Consider the following 15437-nt stretch of genomic DNA (forward strand, 5'->3'; position numbering starts at 1 on the left):
GTTGGAAAGCCATTTCCGGATTGGAACGGAACTGTATCCATTACGCACTGGAGGAACAGACCGGAAGTGTATCGGGCGAGCTCTGTAAGAACGGAACGGAAGTCATTTGACAACGATTCCGGAGCGGAACCGAATTGAACTGTGTCCGTCGGGCATTATTGGAACGGAAGTATATTGGGCGGGCGTTGTTGGGGAGGGACGGAAGTGTGTCAATAACGTTCGCTCGCTCGCTCTGAGTGCGCGCGAGCGCAGCGTCGGCAGGAATTTGTTTTATAACATAACGCCGACGTGCAAACGGCTTTCGGTAATCATAAATTCCAAATAATTACGACACCAAATACCAAAGAGGTGCCCTTAAAAAAAGTTAAATAATCCTTTATCTTCACTGCCCACTCTCCGGGACCTGTCCATTAAATCTCTGATTAGTATTAACTCTATGTCCATGTGGATTCAAAGACTTTCCCTCCCACATCATGGCCAGAAAAATAGTTAGCAGAAAGAGAAAGGCTGCGGAACTAGAACCGGAGCAGGTAGGCCGCTTTTTAAAAAAAAACTTTATTGCAAACGAGCTGTCGGTCTGGTCCAGGCTGGACACTTGTGATTTGCTGCAACGCCCCTCAATTCAGTCCCGCCAACCTTTACTGCTCTGTAATTTTTTGTACTTCCCGCGTTGGTGATTGCAATCGGAACGGATTACTTCACACTTTTCCTTCTCTGGAGGATCTTTAGTGTGTGGGTTTTTCGTCCCCGGAATCGCTCCAGTCTGGAATTTATAAAATATATTAACATTAAAATTCAATAATGATTTGGAGATGCCGGTGTTGGACTGGGGTGTACAAAGTTAAAAATCTCACAACACCAGGTTATAGATATATTTTTGTTTAACAAACTTGTCCAGGCTATGGCAGACAGCCCAGAAAGTAGAATTGGGAGGGCAGTCAGCTCTAATCTTAGAGTATTGCAGCTGGCTCAAAGGGCTGAATGGTCTACTGCAGCTCCTAAATCCTTTATCTATATTGCTTTGTATTTTAGAAAGGATTGAACTTAATTTCTCACTTTAGTTTGTAATCTGCTTGAAGATATCTGGACTGTGGGTTTTATTTTAAATTAATTGTGTACTTATTACCTAACTGGAATATGAATCTTCAAATTTTAATATTGAGCTTCTCTCAATTAAGTTTGGCAGTTTCACTTGCGTCCAGGTTTCAGGTGATGATGTGATTATTCTGTAAGAGACTAAGTTATGTAAACTATTAAATATGCAGTTTAAAATGAAAAATTTGTTACCATGCAATATTTCCAAAACTATAACAAAACTGGTGAGTTTCAAAGTGTTGTAGTGTCATCTCTTTGTCCATTTGGTATCAAATGATTGTTTTTGTATATGGAATATTCTTGTTTCTATTAGTGTCGCTGGAAGTACATTTTCATGTAAGCTTGGTCTTGGTTTTGGAAAAGACTGAGTGGTGTGCAGTCCATCAACTCACTGGTTCAAATATACATGATCTGAAATGTTTTTCTTGGCTTTGAACAAAATGTTATGCATTTTTATAGTTCAAAAGTCAGTTGAGATTGCTTAGTGAAGTCATTTTGCCATTATGATGTCATAGTCCTGAGAATGTGACATATATTTCCATTATGTACTAACTGTATTAGATTTAAAATTAGTTTAATATATATTTAGCGTCAGAGAATCCTACAGCACAGCGAAAGGCCCTTTGACCCAAACTGGTCCATGTTGACCAGAGTGTCCGTACACGCTAACCCCATTTCCCTGCACTTGGCCCATATCCCTCTAATCCTTTCCTCTCCATGTATTTGTCCAAATGCCTCTTAAATGTTAATGTACCTGCCCCAACCACTTCCGCTGGCAGCTCATTCTGTACCCATACTACCCTGTATGTAATAACCCCTCCAGTTTTCTCTTTTATTTTTTCCCCTTCTAACTTTAAACTGATGCTCACTAGTCCTCAATTCCCCAACCCTGGAAAAAGACTAAATGCAAAGTCCCTCCCTACCCCTAACAGCTTTCTGCAAAGTCCCTTCCTATCTCTATCTGCTTTCCGCAAAGACAGTTCCCTCCGCGACTACCTGGTCAGGTACACGCCCCCTAACAAGCCACCCTCCTCTCCTGGTACTTTCCCCAGCCACCTCAGAAATTGCAAAACCTGCGCTCTCATCTACCCACCCCACCCCACCCCACCCCCCTTTACCTCCATCTAAGACCCCAAAGCAGCCTTCCACATGCATCAAAGTTTCACCTGCACTTCCACACATCATTTATTGTATCCATTGCTCCCGATGCAGTCGCCTCTGCATTGGGGAGACTGGATGCCTTTTTGCAGAACGTTTTAGAGAACATCTCTGGGACAACAGCACCAATCAACCCCACCACCCTGTGGCCAAACATTTCAACTCCCCTTCCCACTGCCGTGGACATGCAGGTCCTGGCCCTCCTCCATCGCCACTCCCTCACCACCCGGCGTCTGGAGGAAGAACGCCTTATCTTCTGCCTTGGGACCCTTCAATTCCAGAGTATCCATGTGGACATTGCCAGTTTCCTCATTCTACCCCCCCCGCCACCTTACCCCAATTCCAACCTGGTAAAATGAAGGACTGCGGATGCTGGAAAGCAGATTCTAGATTAGTGATGCTGGAAAAGCATAGCAGTTCAGGCAGCATCCAGGAACAGGAAAATCGACGTTTCGGACAAAGGCCCTTCATCAGGAATAGAGGCAGCGTGCCTGCAGGGTGAAGAGATAAATGAGAGGAGGGTGGGAGCGGTGGGAAAGTAATAGTACAGTGGGTGAATGGGGGTGGGGATGAAGGTGATAGCTCAGAGAGGAGGGTGGAGTGGATAGGTGGAAAGGAAGATAGGTAGGTAGGACACGTCATGGGGACAATGCTGAGCTGGAAGTTTGGAACTAGGGTGAGGTGGGGAAAGGGGAAATGAGGAAACTGGTGAAGTCCACATTGATGCCCTGGAGTTGAAGTGTTCCGAGGCGGAAGATGAGGCATTCTTCCTCCAGGCGTCAGGTGGTGAGGGAGCAGCGGTGAAGGAGGCCCAGGACCTCCATGTACTCGGCTGAGTGGGAGGGGGAATTGAAATGTTGGACCATAGGGCGGTGTGGTTAATTTGTGCGGGTATCCCAGAGATATTCCCTAAAGAGCTCTGAGTGGAGGCGTCCAGTCTCCCCGATGTAGAGGAGACTGCATCGTGAGCAACAGATACAATAAATGATACTGGTGGATGTGCAGGTAAAACTTTGATAGATGTGGAAGGCTCCTTTGGGGCCTTGGATGGAGGTGAGGGAGGAGGTATGGGCGCAGGTTTTGCAATTCCTGTGGTGGTCGGGGAAGGTGCCAGGACAGGAGGGTGGGTTGTTGGGGAGGCGTGGACCTGACCAGGCAGTCACGGAGGGAATGGTCTTTGCGGAAGGCGGAAAGGGGTGGGGAGGGAAATATATCCCTGGTGGTGGGGTCCATTTGGAGGTGACGGAAATGTCTTTGGATGATTTGGTTTATGCAAAGGTTGGTAGGGTGGAAGGTGAACACCAGGGGGGCTACCTTCCAGCTCCTCGCTGCCCTCATGACCTGTCCCACCTGTTAATCTTCCTTTGCACCTATCCACTCAACCCTCCTCTCCGGCCTATCACCTTTACCTCCATCTCCATCCACCTATTGCGCTCTCAGCTACTTTCTCCCCACCCCCAAGGCCTCCAGCCTCATTCCTGATGAAGGGCTCCGGCTCAGATGCTGCTTGACCTGCAGAACAGAAATGTGGAGGCTGTTTAAGGAGCACTTGTTGCGAGTGTTGGATAACTTTGTTCCACTGAGGCAGGCAAGGAATGGTAAGGTGAAGGAGTGTTGGATGACCAGAGCAAAGAAACTTCTTGTCAGAAGGAAGAAGAAAACTTACTTCAGGTTGAGGCAGCAAAGATCTGGCACAGCTTTAGAGGATTACAGGGTAGCTTGGAAAGAACTCAAAAGTGGAGTGAGGAGAACTAGGAGGGTACATGGAAAAGCCTTGGTGGGAAGTATTAGGGAAAACCCAAAGGCGTTCCACACGTACGTGAGGAAAAAGAATGATCAGAGGAGGGTAGGGCCAATCAGGGATAGTGGAGGGATCTTCTGCCTGGAGTTTGAAGAGGAATGGGAGGCCCTAAATCACTTTTTTTGCTTCAGCATTCACTAGAGAGGGGCACCTTGTTGATAGTGAGAACACTGTGAACCAGGTTAATAGGCTTGAACAGATTGATATTAAGGAAATGGATGTGCTGGAAATTCTGGGAAGCATCAGGATAGTTAAGACCCTGCACTGGACCAGTTATATCCAAGGTTACTACGGGAAGTGAGGAATGAGATTGCTGCACCTCTGGTGATGATCTTTGTATCCTCACTCTCCATGGGCGGAAGTACTGGCTGATTGGAGGGAGGTGAATGTTATTTCTCTGCTCAAGAAAGGGAATAGGGAAATTCCTCGGAATTACAAATCAGTCAGTCTTACGTCTGTGGTAAGATTGTGAGAGTCAGGATTTATGACTATTTGGAAAAACATAGTTTGATTAACAATAGTCAGCATGCCTTGTGAGGGGAGGTCATGCCTCACAAGCCTTATTGAGTTCTTTGAGGATGTGACAAGACAAGTTGACGAGGGTCGAGCAGTGGATGTAGTGTAGGTTCTGCACGATAAGCTCATTCAGAAAGGTAGGAGATATGGGATACAGGGAATTTTGGCCATCTGGATACAGAATTAGCTGGCTGAAAGAAGACAGCAAGTGGTAGTGGATCGAAAGTATTCCACCTGGAGGTCGGTGACCAGTGGTGTCCCATGGGGATCTATTCTTGGGCCTCTGCTCTTTATAGTTTTTATAAATGACTTGGATGAAGAAGTGGAAGTGGGAGTTAGTAAGTTTGCCGATGACACACAGGTTGACGGTGTTGTAGATAGTGTTGACGGCTATTGCAGGCTAAAACAAGGCATTAGCAGGATGGAGAGCTGGACTGAGAAGTGGCAGATGGAGTTCAACCTGGATAAATGAGAAGTGGTTCATATTGGAAGGTTGAATTTTAATGCTGAATACTGGGTTAAAGACAAAATTCTTGACAGTGTGGAGGAACAGTGGGATATTGGGGTCCACATATGTAGATCCTGCAAAGTTGCTACCAAAGTTGATATTGTCATTAAGGTGTATGATGTTTTGGCTTTCATTAAACAGGAAGATTGAGTTTAAGAGCTGCAAGGTTTTGCTGCAGCTCGTGGAAAGCCCTGGTTAGACCACAGTTGGAATATTGTGTGCAGTTCTGGTCACCTCCACCATAGGAGGGATATAGATGCTTTAGAGAGGGTGCAGAGGAGATTTACCAGAATGCTGCCTGGGTTGGAGGGCTTGTGAAGAAAGGTTGAGTGAGCTCGGATCTTTCACACTAGAGAGATGACTTTATAGAGTTGTAAAAGGTAATGAGAGACATAGAGTAGGTAGCCAGAGACCTTTCCCCAGGGCAGAAATGGCTGTCATAAGGGGTCATAATTTTAAGATGATTGGGGGAAGGTATAGGGGAGATTCCGAGGTAGGTTCTTTATGCAAGGAGTGATGGTTGTGTGGAATGCTCTGCCAGCAGTGGTAGTAGAGTCAGAGACATTAGGGACATTTAAGCGACATTTAAGCGACTGCTGGACAAGCACGTGGGCTGCAGTAAATTGATGTGTAAGTTTGGTTGATCTTGGATTAAGATAAATGCTTGGCACGACATTCAGGGCTGAAGGGTCTATACTATGCTGTACTGTTCTATGTTCTGTGTAACATCCTTGTAAATTTCTTCTGTACTCTCTAAAATTTAATAATATCCTTCCTATAACAAGGTAACCAAAACTGAAATTAAAAATCACACAACACCAGACTATAGTTCAACAGGTTTATTTGGAAGCACTAGCTTTCGAAGTGCTGCTTCTTCACTAGGTGGTTGTGAAGCAGGACCATAAGACACAAAATTTATAGCAAAAGCTTACACTGATACAATGATATATTGAACAAACCTAGATTGTTAACTATTTCATCTTGTAGAATGGATTTGCTGGTTTCCATTCTTTAATACCTAAATCCAAGAACATCTTTTAAATGATATTCTCAAGATAATTTTTAAGTTTTCATAACAGAAGTTGACATCTCAGCTCAGACTACTTTAAAGGTAGCAAAAGGGATGGGCACTTAAGGCAGAAATTCAGGGAGCTAGGGTGGAAATTGAGCTAGAACAAACAGTTGTTATCTCTGGTTTCTTCCCTGTGCCATGTACTAGTGGGGTGAGGAATAGGGAGAGAGAGGAGTTGAGCACATGACTGCAGGGATGGTGTAGGAGGGTGGGATTCGGATACCTGGATAATTGGTGCTCATTCTGGGGGTAGGTGAGACTGCTACAAACTGGATGGTCTGCACCTGAACCAGAGGGGTACCATTATCCTGGGGTGGGGGGATTTGCTATTGCTCTTCAGGAGGGTTCAAACTAGTTCAGCAGGGGAATGGGAACCTAAATTGTAGCTTCACTGTCCAGGAGATTGAGAGTAGTGAGGTCAGAAATAAGGTTTCAAGGTTGCAAGAGTGCACCAGCAAGCACATAGGTGGTCTGAAGCGTGTCTACTTCAACGCCAGGAGCATCTGGAATAAATTGGGTGAACTTGCACATGAGTTGGTACCTGGGACTTCGATGTGGTGGCCATTTCAGAGACGTCGATAGAGAAGGGACAGGAATGGTTGTTGCAGCTTCCGGGGTGTGGATGTTTGAGTAAGAACAGGGAAGGTGGTTAAAGGGTGGGGGTGGGGATGGTATTGTTAGTCAAGGACAGTATTACAGTGGCAAGGACTTTTGAGAACTTGTCTACTGATGCACTATGGGCTGAAGTTAGAAACTGTAAAGGAGAAGTCACCCTCTTAGGAGTTTTCTATAGGCCTCTGCATAGTTCCAGAGATTGCTTGTGGATGTGGTGTCAGTCAAGTGGGCTGCTTCATTCTGGATGATAACTTCTTGTGTTGTTGGAGCTGCACACATCCAGTCTGGTAGGGAGTATTTCACACCGCTGACTTGTCTTGTAGATGACAGGTTTTGGAGAGTCGGTGTGAGTTACTTGCTGTGGTATTCCTAGCCTCTGACCAACTATTCTAGCTGCTGTATTTATATGGTGGTCCAGTTGAGTTTCTGGTCAATGGTCTCTAAGACCCGATCTGGTCTATTAGTAGCTGCTGAGTAACTCTTCAAGGTGGATGTTGAAATTCCTCACCCAGGGTGCACTCTGCACCTTGCCACCCTTGGTGCTTCCTCCAATTGTTGTTCTGCATGGAGAAGCACTGATTCATCAGCTGATGGGGGATGGTACCTGGTAATCGGGAGGTTTTCTTGCCCATGTTTAGCTTAAAGCTATGAGACCTCATGGGGTCTGGAGTCAATGCTGAGGACTCCTTGGGCAACTCCTTCCTGACTGTATACCACTGCTGCTACCTCTGCTGGGAGAAGACTTATCCCGAGATGATGATAATGGTGTCTGGGATGTTTTCTATAAGATGTAATTCCGTGAGTATGACTATATCAGGTTGCTTGACTAGTCTGTGAGACAGCGCTCCCAATTCTGGCACTAGCCCCCAGATATTAGTAAGGAGAACTTTACAGGGTTGACAGGGCTGTTTTTGCTGTTGTCATTTCTGGTGCCAAGGCTGATGCCAGACAGTCCACCAGGTTTCATTTTTTGTCGAAATATGGCAGTGATTGATACAACTGGATGGCTTGCTAGGTATTTCAGAGGGCATGTGAGGGTCAACTGGATTGCTGTGGCTCTGTTGTCACATGTAGGTCAGACCAGGTGAGGGTGACAGATTTCCTTCTCTGAAAGGCATAAGTGTATTTAAGGAATAAGCAATGATGCAGCCAGGAGAGAAAGGCTAAACACTGTCTCTTGGTATTCACTGACATTGCCATTGTAGAATTTACCCACCATCAAAATTTTGGAGCAATTGATGAGAACCTTAATGAGACCAGTCCCACCAATACAGTGACTGTACAAATAGATCAAAGCTTAGGTATTCTATACCAAATAACTACCTTTTTGATTTCTGAAGTCTATCCACATCTATAAGGTACACATCCAGAGTGTATTGGAATTTTCTCCATTTCCCTGATTGACTTGAGAAACTTGAAACTATTTGGGCCAACGCAGCACCCTATTTCCACCTTAAATCTTCCCTCCCTTTTTCACCAGTTCAAAGTTGGTGCAGTGCACATCATCTACAAGATGCACAGCAACAAATTGGCCAACCTTCTTTGGCAGCATCTTCCAAACCTGTGACTTCTGCCACCTAAAAGGATGAATCTCACCAAATCTCTGGTAATACCACTCCCAAGTCTTATCACATCCTGCCTTGGAACTGAATCACCATTTCCTCATTGATAGGTCAAAGCTCAGAACTTCCTTTCTAACAGTTGTAGCTAATCTACATAGACTACAGTGATACACAAAGGTAGCTCACTGTTACTACATTGAAAGCAATTAGGAATGATTTAATTTGTTTTATTATTGTCACATGTACCAACACACAGGGGAAAATATTGTTTTGCGTGCTAACCAGACATATCACATCTTATTTAAGTACATCAGGATAATAGAATGTGGAATATAGTGTTACGGCTACAGAAAAGGTGCAGAGAAAGACTAACTTTAATGTGAGAGGTCCATTCATAAGCCTAATAACAGTGGGAAAGAATGCATGTGGATGTTGGATATGTTAGTGATGCCCATAACCTAGAACTGATTTTTTTTTTAAAATGAAAAGTACAAATCTCAATTGACAGGTTTCACTAGTGTGAAAAGCGTAAGGTGACACAAGATGTACCCCATCCTGTCTTAGATAAATAATAAATATCCTATGGTAATATTCTCAGACAACAGGGAAGTTGTTCCCTATATCCTTATATTTATCTTGCATCATGAGTGTAGATTTATCTTCCACCCCCCACTTGACTCATGATGACCTGCAAGCTGTTTTCCGCATTCAGTCTGGGATCAAGAAAAGCTGTGCCATTGCACCCATTGCTCTTCCCATTCTTTGTTGCTATAATGCTCCTTCTAGCCCTCAAAAGGAGTGGAGCTGATCTGTGGAACAAATGGGAATCTGTTGATGACCTCCACCTACAGGGCAAATCCCAACATCCACTGTCATTGAAATACTATTCAGAAACAGGGCTTTCACTTATGTACTGTTTGAGGTTGAGCTTGAAGCCATTGTCTATAGCTGATGTTTCCGTGCTGTACATCTCTATGACTTTAATGTGGCTCAGAGTTGTCGACTATGTATAGAATAGGCACTCAAAACCATGGCATGATACCACCAGTGCTATATCAACAAGATCCTATAAAGGTGCGTCAAAGTCAGTGTTCTTATTCAGGTCATCGTTACAAGATTCGGAACATTAACTATGCTTGATCAGCTCTGCTAAATCAGCCACATAGGCTGCATGCCTGAACCAAGACTTCTGGAACAAATGCTATGCTTGGAGCTTTGACATGACATGTGAGCCCTAGGAAGGCAGAGGAACCCTTAAACCTTCCTTGGAAGTGTATAATATCCCCATCAACACCATGGCCCAAGACTGCTCGAGTTTAAGGGAAAGGTTAAAGTCTCATTGCCAATAGCAAGCTGAAGTCAAGCATTGACAGAGAAAGAATGCGTAGCAATCATGGCATCCCATCCTCTTAATCTCCAAACTATTGTCTGCCCTACCCGTGACAAAGACTGTAGGTTGTGCATTGGGACTCTGGCATTATACAATGGATGTTTCTCACCTTGTCAACTGGCATTACATAATGGATGCTTTTCACTTTGTTAACCTACTACCCTTGTCTCCAGGATCTCATTGTTTACTGCAAGTTCTTATCTACTCAAAGTTATGCTAGCTGAGCCTTTGCTACACAACCCAAAACTTTACTCTTTCCCTACCTGCTCATACCTTATACACTCTTGAAATGATAAAAGGAAGGAATAAGATAACCACCTAGATGGCACTACCAGCTTTTATAAGTCTCTGACAGCTAGTATTTAAGCAAGTTATTGACACGCAGCATATAATCATTATAACAAAAAAGATTACGAGTCCATTACAGTAAATAGAATTTCTAGGGTCCTCCTGCATGGGAAGAAGTTCACCAGTAAAGTTCTTAAATCCACAGTCCTTGGTCACTACTCTATCCCTTCCAAGTCGAGTGGAAACGAGGCAGTTCTCCAAAATCTCCTTTAGTAAAGTCCAACCAGAAAACAAAATTCAGTCTGTCTTTCTGCATCACTCCATGGAGAAATCCGAATTCTTGGGTAAAGGCAGTTAAATACTTAACATAGCTGGCGAGACTTCTGTCCTTGCAAAGATGCTTCAGATGGAGGATATCAGCCCATCTGAGCGTGCAGTGCTGCAGCTGCAGCAGCAAGCTAGGTGAGTACAGCATTCTTTGCTGCTTCTGCTTCTGCCCTGCTGTTAAACGTAACAAAGCCAGCTGGCTGTTATGATGTCAGCTTGATCAGGGACCTTCATATCCCTTAAATGAACGAAAGACTAGGTAAAGCTCACGTGGTTTGATGTCAGTAGGAAGGCCTCTAACAAAAAGCGTCATACCTCCTCTTCACTGTTGTTAGCTGCTTCACTTTTCATGCTCCTGACCGGGGAGCTGATTGAATCTGTTGGATCAGGTTATGGAGGGGTGGGCGTTGGTCCAAAGGCATGCTTTACCTTTGAATGGAGAAACACGAGACAATGTTAGCTGCTGAAAGTATTTTTGAAGTTCCTCTCTCATTCCTTCCTTGCCAAGGTGATTATCAGTATGAAGGCAGTCACACATTTAACTACACTGAATGGTGTCTGCCTATTTCACCCCTCTTTGAATTTTTGAAGTCAGTTACTCTGTTCACTGACATTATCTAGTTTTATACAATCTATAAACTAAATTGTACTGTCTAAACAATTCACTCAATTGTGAACAACAATCAATGGTCCTAAAATCAAACCCTCGGGGGCCCCATTCACGTTATTCAAAAGTTATTTTCCTTTAACAAATTAATACTTGGCTAATGTAAAAGCTGTCAGGAAACGTATTTCAGAAATCCAGAACAGCAAAGTGGCAACTTTGGTAGAGATCAACATTCTTTGAATTTGCAATTTGAATGGGGCCAGTGAAGTCTCAATATTATTTAACAGAACTGAAACAACTCAGCCTCAAGTTCTAATAGTCTCTAAAATCTTAACAAAACATCAAACTTAAAATGCACTCTTCTTTATGTGAACACGCTGCATTAAAAACGCAGCAGCAGCAAAGATAATACAGTGCTCTCATCTGGCTAAAGCGTGACCACTGACCCAATTGTTTTTTTAAACAGACATTGCAGAATTTGAAACAAATCAGGGACTCGGCACACAATCAATTTGTTTTAAGGTTACAAGTTTCCTAATTTTAAAAAGGACATAATGTACAATTTCAATGTAAAAACAAAGTCTACCCTATTACATAGCCCACAAAACACTTGTCTGAATTAGGATTTCAATTCAAGGCAAAACAATTAGTTAAAAGGGTTTTCTGAACCAGTATTTTAACAAACCAAACTTTTTAACAACAAATACGCTCAGCATGGCACAATTTACATTGAAGCTTCCTTTTCTGACTCAAGTACAAGTAGAACCTTAATTTCAGCATTTTATTTTGTTTTGAAGAGCCTCTGGTCAGAAATTTCTCATTTTAATTCAGGGGGAAAACGTGCACGTTTGAGGACCCCCCCCCGTTAACCCAGTGATGATCCATGAAATGGAAAACAAGGAGCTAAAAAGATGGAGGAGGTGGCCCCAAAAGATCCACACGAGAGACGGACAAAAGTAAATCACATCCACAGACTTTGAATCAACCACCACGACACAGAAAAGAAAAAGACAAGCACTGGTCCAAGATTCCCAAAGCTTCACGAAGCCCACAATGCGGGGCACGTGCACACAAAAAGATCACTGAAACATCGTCGCCTCTGTGGAAACCAGACGATGGAATGCCACCCAACTACCGGACGAGGTCGTGAAGGAAAGAAAGACCACCCGTACTCTCATGATAAAATCACACGCACAAAAATAACCTTGCAGTGGAGTGCACAGTGTTGTAGTTCAAGCCTCCGTCTTCCCCCTGAACAAAGACTCTCAGAGCCTCAAATTTCACCACGAGGGGACTTTAACCCCTTTCTTGCTTTACTACTCATGGGGACTCTAACCTCTTTTCTTATTCTATATGTTCAGGGACTCTAGCACCAATTAAACCCAAGGGACTCAAACCCCAATCAAACACCGTATTGTTGTTCTGTTTTCTCTTCAGTTGAAGCAAAATGTTCAGAGAGACAAGGTAGTTTTACCGCCTTCATCTTTATTCCGGGCCCTGAATGGAGAGAGAATGATCAGCCGTGTGCACAGAGACATGAGTTCTCGGTCTTCTCTCTCAAACAGCAGTTTCTTAATGAGTTATATAGTCATTTTACAGGGAGGAGCATCCAGATAAGGCAACCTACACATTGATTGGGTGACCGTTACAATCAGTGAGTGTCAGTAATAGAGATTAAGTCATCTGCTGTTAAACAATAAATGTTCTTAACTGGCTTCAAGTAATTAATATTTTTCTTCTTGTTAAACTGACTTTACATACTGAATTCTTCCAATATTGTTAAATGGCTCTACATAATGAATGCTTTTCCACCTTGTTAACCCATAACCTTTGCTTCCAACACCCCATTGTTAACTGCACGTTCTTATCTGATCTGTCATGCTCAGCTGAGCCTCTTGTTTCACAAAACTCAAAACATAACTCTTTCCCTACCTGCTCATACCCGATACACATTCTCAATTTGGGACTCGAACCCCAATTAAAACCCAGAGGACTCAAACTCCTGTTTGTCAGCGCATTTACGAAACTCTGTCTCTCGACTGAACCAATTACCATTTGAGGAGTCTATAGAATAGAAGGCAATTGAATGATGGGACCGTTTCTGACACACAGGAATATCAAGGGGGACCAAGGTTTAAAATTTTACCTTTATAGGCCCATGTGTCTCAAGACACTGGTGTTCCAGGCGATCGCTGACACCATTCGATCATAACTGTTCGTTTGGACTCCTGCCTGACTCGCCATATTGTCGTCGCCCTTCCCTATCCCCATATCAGTTGGAGCAAACACTCAAGAGACACAGTATGGCTTTACGTCCTTCATCTTTATTCTGAGCCTGGAGGGAGAGAGAACGATCGCCCATCTACACACAGACATGAGTTCTTGGTCTTCTCTCAAACAGCAGATTCTTAAGGAATTATATAGTCACTTACAGGGAGCAGCATCCAGATAAGACAACATCTGTATTGATTGGGTGACTGTTACAATTAGCAAGCATTAACAGTAAAGATTAAGCCATCTGGCATTATACAATGGATGTTGACAGTAAAGTATTTTGGGATGTCATTTGACCTTGAAAAATGCAATCTAAAGATGTCTTTTTTTAATATTCAGAAATTGAATAAAAACCTTTGTACAAACAAGTGCTTATAAAAGAAAATCATACACTAAATGCACATTTGTGTAGTAACACAAAACACACAATATTGTAAGTGTAGAAAATTGGTATACAGAGGAACCTATATTATCCGAATGTGATGGGTAGGCACTATTTCGTTCGAATAATCGATTATTTGGTGAATCGGTTAAATGCTTTTCTTCTGGGGCTCAAGAGTTTTTAAAGTCTGCTCCCAGTTCAGGAGGTAAGGCAGCATCGCAGCGTGTGAGAACCCGCCCCCAACCACGTGCAATGCCATCCCGCCCTCAACCCCCTGTCCAACACCGCCACCCCCAACCCCGTGCGACACCGCTCCCCCGCCCCTAACCTTGTCCAACACCACCCCCTCTCCGGGGCAGTTGGACTGGACAAAAAGACTGATGCAGTTGCCTTTGTGGGGTGAGTCTCCAAATAGTGTGCGCGCACACAACTTTTTACTGCTACTTTTTGACAGGTTCCACCTTTGCCCTGTACAGGACAATGTTGGAGAGATTATCTTGGGAAGGGGGGGTGGGGGTGGTTAGGGTACACACCTGTGTAGAACTCTAGAGAAAGTGTGGGGAGAGGGGGCCGGCAGGCATTGGAGACAGTGCCTGTTTAATCACTGTAAACAAAATATGTGATCGCTGTTGGAAACACGTCTTTCATCGGGACCTTGATTTCCTTTAGATAGTCCGATATTCGGATAATTGGTATTCGGATATTCGAGGCCCCTCTGTATTGACTGTTGTAACTCAAAACAATTTTGTGCAGAGTGGGCTAGCTTCAGGTCTTAACCATTATTGAGCTGTTCGTAAAGTTGTCTTGCACTGTGGGCGCCACTTCTCTATTGATCATTTTGAGCGAGTATCTAAATTAACAAGACTGGTAAAATCTAATAGCTAAAGAAACTTGTTGGAGAAAGCTAAGTTTTAATCACCATTTGATTAGCCTTTTAAGTGGAACTCCACTCCTGTTATGATCAAAATGATAATTGGGATTATTTTACTTACTTAGTGTGCAAACAGGCCCTTCAGCCCAGCAAGTCCACACCGACCCTCTGAAGAGCAACCCACCCAGACCCATTCCCCTACACTTACCCCTTCACCTAACACTACAGGCAATTTAACATGGCCAGTTCACCTAACCTGCACATTTTTGGACTGTGGGAGGAAACCCACGCAGCCACGGGGGGGAATGTGCAAACTCCACACAGACAGTTGCCTGAGGTGCGAATTGAATTCAGGTGTCTGGCGCTGTGAGGCAGCAGTGCTAACCACTGTGCCACCGTGCCGCTCACATTTTTTCTTAGGCTTTATTATTTGTCAAGTAGTCTCTCAATGTTCATGTTGATGAATAATTGTACTAATGCAATCACTAATTTTGTTACTTAAATTAATGCTCTTAATTTAACACAAACATCATAATTGAATATTTATAAGTAACATTGACTTGCAGATTGAACTGGCACTGTTCTTTTTGTGTAAGCACATAAGGAACACAATTTATATATAGGAATATTCCAATAACTTGAACTCTTTTTGTGGCGAAGAATTGCAAAATTGTCAGCATTGGAATGTTTCTAGAATTGTGTACTGTGATAGAAAGCAGCACAGTTTTGCAGCTGTGTTTGTGTTGCAGCTTTTAAGAAATGTAAATGTGGAGCAGAGGTATAAGATTGCTGCGACAAAAACTTAAAATTGAAGGATCATGTGTCAAAAAATGCACAGGGGGAGTGAGTGATATTCACTTGTAGTAGCCTAGTTCCTAGTTATAGGGTCAGGTAGTATAAAATAGCTTGTTGGAAAAAGTGGTACGGCATTGCCCTCAAAGAGCAACGTTGTCGAGTTTGGTTTTAGTTTG

The 15437-nt window shown here is 43.5% G+C and overlaps 1 protein-coding gene across 1 annotated transcript in view; it reads left to right on the top strand.

Moving 5' to 3' along the window:
* Positions 1-216: 216 nt before the first annotated feature.
* The window catches only part of dcaf12 (DDB1 and CUL4 associated factor 12), a 91843-nt gene continuing 76622 nt past the window's right edge, over positions 217-15437 (top strand). Inside the window, exon 1 of the mRNA XM_043687546.2 lies at positions 217-530. Within this exon, the coding sequence (XP_043543481.1) occupies positions 474-530 (57 nt within the window). The 5' untranslated portion in view covers positions 217-473. The remainder of the gene's footprint in view (positions 531-15437) is intronic.

The sequence above is a fragment of the Chiloscyllium plagiosum genome, unplaced genomic scaffold (genome assembly GCF_037043375.1).
Source record: "Chiloscyllium plagiosum isolate Xiang-an unplaced genomic scaffold, Cpla_swu_hap1 HiC_scaffold_1, whole genome shotgun sequence".
NCBI lineage: Eukaryota > Metazoa > Chordata > Chondrichthyes > Orectolobiformes > Hemiscylliidae > Chiloscyllium > Chiloscyllium plagiosum.